General features: G+C 41.0%; 1 protein-coding gene across 1 annotated transcript; it reads right to left on the bottom strand.

Annotated features, from left to right (window-relative positions):
* Positions 1 to 2,953: 2,953 nt before the first annotated feature.
* LOC133445618 (voltage-dependent L-type calcium channel subunit alpha-1D-like) lies at positions 2,954 to 3,709 on the bottom strand. Its single transcript, XM_061722940.1, has 4 exons — positions 3,704 to 3,709; positions 3,333 to 3,464; positions 3,142 to 3,251; positions 2,954 to 3,068 (listed from the first exon to the last, which is right to left on the bottom strand). Exons 1-4 carry the CDS (start codon positions 3,707 to 3,709, stop codon positions 2,954 to 2,956), a joined length of 363 nt encoding a protein of 120 aa, XP_061578924.1.
* Between the last annotated feature and the right edge of the window lie 218 nt (positions 3,710 to 3,927).

Genomic DNA, 3,927 nt, shown 5'->3' with positions numbered 1-3,927 from the left:
GTGAATACGACTCCTTCTGTTATTGATTCTGTCCAAGAGATGAGCCCTCTGGGTTTTTCTGATGTTTATGCAGGAGAATGGTCATGCTTGCTAAGTGGAAAAGAGACAAAAAAATCAATAGGCAAGGTGAGAGGATGGTAAGGCCAGGCATATTTTACCTCAGGAATTGTTTTCAAATAGTTGTTTTTCTTCTTTTTTGAAAAATGTTGGGAGCCAATTCAGAGGAATACCAACTTTTCTTTATTTCTTTTTTTGCCAAGGTAGAGGTCTTCATCAGTTGAAGATTTGTGTGTGCTCTTTAGATTAAAGTATTTTCAGTTAATAGTGTAGTTTTGAGCTCATTTTGATGAACTACAGTTTTCCTTTTCTTCATGCCTTTCAATAATCTTGGCTTAAAACATTTTCAGAGCTTTTGTGGGATAAATCTTGTGCCAGTAGGAATTCTATATATCTGCATGAGAATCATTCGATTTGAAACTGAATTGATTAATCTGAGTAGACCAGTAATTTTAGATTGAATCTATCGCTTTGAATGTGTATCACAATAAAATCAAAACTATTTCATTCTATTGAAAAATTCAGCGCCGTAATTCATTCTCACTTTTCACTTTCACTTCATTCCATTCAAATTCAGTTTTTCCAATCAATTTTTTGTGCCACAGGCAAAACTAGTCGAATGCATATGGGATTAAGTCAATTTTACAACAATAACGCTTTACGTTGTCTATACCTGGGGCCTCATGTACAAAGAATGCGGCGCACAGAAAACGTGCGTACACCACTTTCTACACTCACGGTTGGATGTTCAAAAAGTGATTTGAATGTGAAAAGTTGCGGCCCTTCACGCACACATCAAGTCTGGCATACGCACTTTTCTGAGGTTTTTGTCCGTTGGCGAATAAGTTACACACAATTTCACAATCAACCATATGGACATATAAAAGTAGGAGCACAACAATAGAACGTGTCAATCACAACGGCAGCCTTTGTTCTGTTAGAGGAACCTGCTGTCAAAGACATCTGCAGTGTGGCAGAATTTCATAAAAATAGACAATGGAAAAAAAGCTGATTGCAAACTTTGTAAGCAACAGTTTGGATATCACAGCTCCTCATCAACATGTTTGATCACCTGAAAACGGTAAGTCTAGTTTCCCATCCGTTCTGACAATATGGACATATCAGAATTGAGATATTTCATTGTTTTTAGGTCGGCATTTAGCTAGGCAAAATAGGCTATTATTGGACAACAACAAAAAACGAAGAGGAGCATAAGGTCTCTACAATATAAGAGGAAAAAAACTCACATGCTGTCCATTTCTTCTGATCCTCCTCGAGATGGTTCTGCTCCTTCATTGGAGTCCAGAAGCATTTAGTTAAACTGACTGGACGTGATAAGGAAAGGCACACACCTGTCTATGTAAGGCCTTACAGCTCACAGTGCACGTCAGAGAATGCAGAATCACGAGGTCAAAAGAACTGCCCAGGAGCTCAGAGACAGAATTGTGGCAAGGCACAGATCATGGTTACAAAAGAATGTCTGCAGCACTCAAGGTTCCCAAGAGCACAGTGGCCTCCATAATCCTTAAATGCAAGAAGTTTGGGACGACAAGCACTCTTCCTAGACCTGGCCTTCCATACTTAGCAATCATGGGATATATATTTATAAAAATGTATACAATAAATCACATCAATTAGTAGAAAATGTTCTATAATACACCAATCAATTCATCAATCCTACTCATTTAAACTCATTTAAAAAAGTGAAATATCGATCCCTAAGACTTTTGCACAGTATAGTATTTAATGTCAGGAAAGGCAACATTCACCAAAGTGGTATGGGCAGGGGGTGTGTGCTTTGTAGCGACGGCTTTGGGAGGTGGTTATTATTATTATTATTTTTACCCTAAATGAGTTGCCTTTTTGCCAAGCGAGATGAGCTGATACATCTCAAACTTGGCCAAACAGTATCTAAGACATTGACAATGACTCCATTCAATTTTATTTATATAGCATCTATTACAACAGAAGTTGTCTTTAGGATCTTTCCAGAGTCCCAGAACATGACCCCCGAGCAATTATTAAATAAACAATGGCAGGTAAAAACTCTCCTAGTTGGAGAAAACCCTTAAGCCAAACAGTGACAAGGAAAAACTCCCCTTTAATAGGGAAGAAACATAGACCATCATAAGAGAAAACAGACAGAGAGAATGAAGAACAGAGAAAGGAGAGACACAGACACAATGGCTAGCTGGTGCACTATAGGGATGACTATATAAGCAGATGTAGACAGCAGACAGTGAGGTGGTCAGAGGGGGGAGGGGACTGCAAATCAGGATGTCAGCAGGCGTCTACCAGACATCCATTCAAACAGGTGGAAGCAAACAGTGGGATGATTAGAGGGTGGGACTGGAGGTCACCATGCAGCTCCTGAAGCTCTATGTCCCTCACCCCTCATCACCCCTCCTTCTCTTCTCCTCTTCCATTATTTTAATTATAAGTATCTCATAGCCATCATTGTTGTTCATCGTTCTTGTAATTTGTTGTGCTGGTCTGCCCCCTCTCTGAACATGAACCCAAAGGAAGCCAACCACCCAATCACCCTGATAAACTCCGCCCCTCTGACCTGCAGTGATTTGATGAAAGTCCACAATAGCGTGCAAATCAAGGTCCAGTAAACAACATGGTCCAGTAAAGTATCGCTTCAACTGCTTCCACGTGGACAAAGCAGGCACCACTTTAACAATCATGTTCTTTGATTTTCAAAGGCTTTGGCATCCACTGGAAATATGCAGAACTCGAGTATAATCCTAAACCTGGCAAACCCTCAGATGAACCCTCAGTCCAAGTTTCTGAACACATACTGATGCTTTCATCAGGTTTCAGTCTGACATGTTCAGCAGGAGAAAAGAATCTGGTGAGGGGAGAGCTGACAGAGCTGGAGACGAATAAAACCTCAAACATGACGACGTGCATCAGTACTCACGCTGAACTCAGTGACGACGATGTCGACCACGCTGCCAACCATGATCAAAGCATCAAAGGAGTTCCAGGGGTCAATAAAGTAATGCGGGAAGGAAGTAGAGAGAAACATGAAAACCCAAGAACACTTCTTACAGCAACCATAGGATATTTGATGTGTGTCTGGCTCTGAGAGCAAGCAGCTTCAGAAGCATCTCCACAGTGAAGAGTCCAGTGAAGACCATGTTGAGGATGTTCATGACGTAGCTGAAGGTTTTGGACTGTTCGTAATGCTGCAGGACAGAATAGCAGGAGCTCGGGTAATGCCTGTAAATCTGTGTTGCGGTTGCAGGTGGACCTGAACTGTAACCAACCTGAATAGCGAGCGTGACAGTGTTGAGCAGGATCAAGACGAACATGACGTACTCAAACCCTGTCGAGTTGATAAAGAACCAGAACTTATACTGGACGGGGTTCTTTAAGATGTAAAGTTTCAGAGACTGAGACTTCAGAGCATACTCCACACACTGTCTCTGGGTGTATACAGTAGCAGTACATTAGTAGTACAGTAGTAGTACATTAGTAGTACATTAGTAGGACAGTAGTAGTACATTAGTAGAACAGTAGTACTACATTAGTAGTACAGTAGTAGTAGTACCTCTTACTCATAAATATTATATTATATTATTATTTCAGTCATTCAACTCATGCTTTGATCACCTAAAGTTTAAAGTCTAGGCTCCACCCTCATCACTTCCCACAGATAAAACCGACACTGAGATTTGAGGAATGATGAACCATCCATCCATCCATCCATCCATCCATCCGTCCATCCGTCCGTCCGTCCGTCCGTCCGTCCATCCATCCATCCATCCATCCATCGCTTTAAGTTGGTTTAAGTCGTATCTATCTGACAGATTCCAGTTTGTTCATGTACACAAGGTTTCTTCAGAACAGATGAGGGTCTGT

Source organism: Cololabis saira, chromosome 6 (assembly GCF_033807715.1).
Source record: "Cololabis saira isolate AMF1-May2022 chromosome 6, fColSai1.1, whole genome shotgun sequence".
Taxonomy (NCBI): Eukaryota; Metazoa; Chordata; class Actinopteri; order Beloniformes; family Belonidae; genus Cololabis; species Cololabis saira.
The sequence above is the reverse complement of the archived record's forward strand: the minus strand, read 5'-3'. Positions and strand labels throughout refer to the sequence as shown.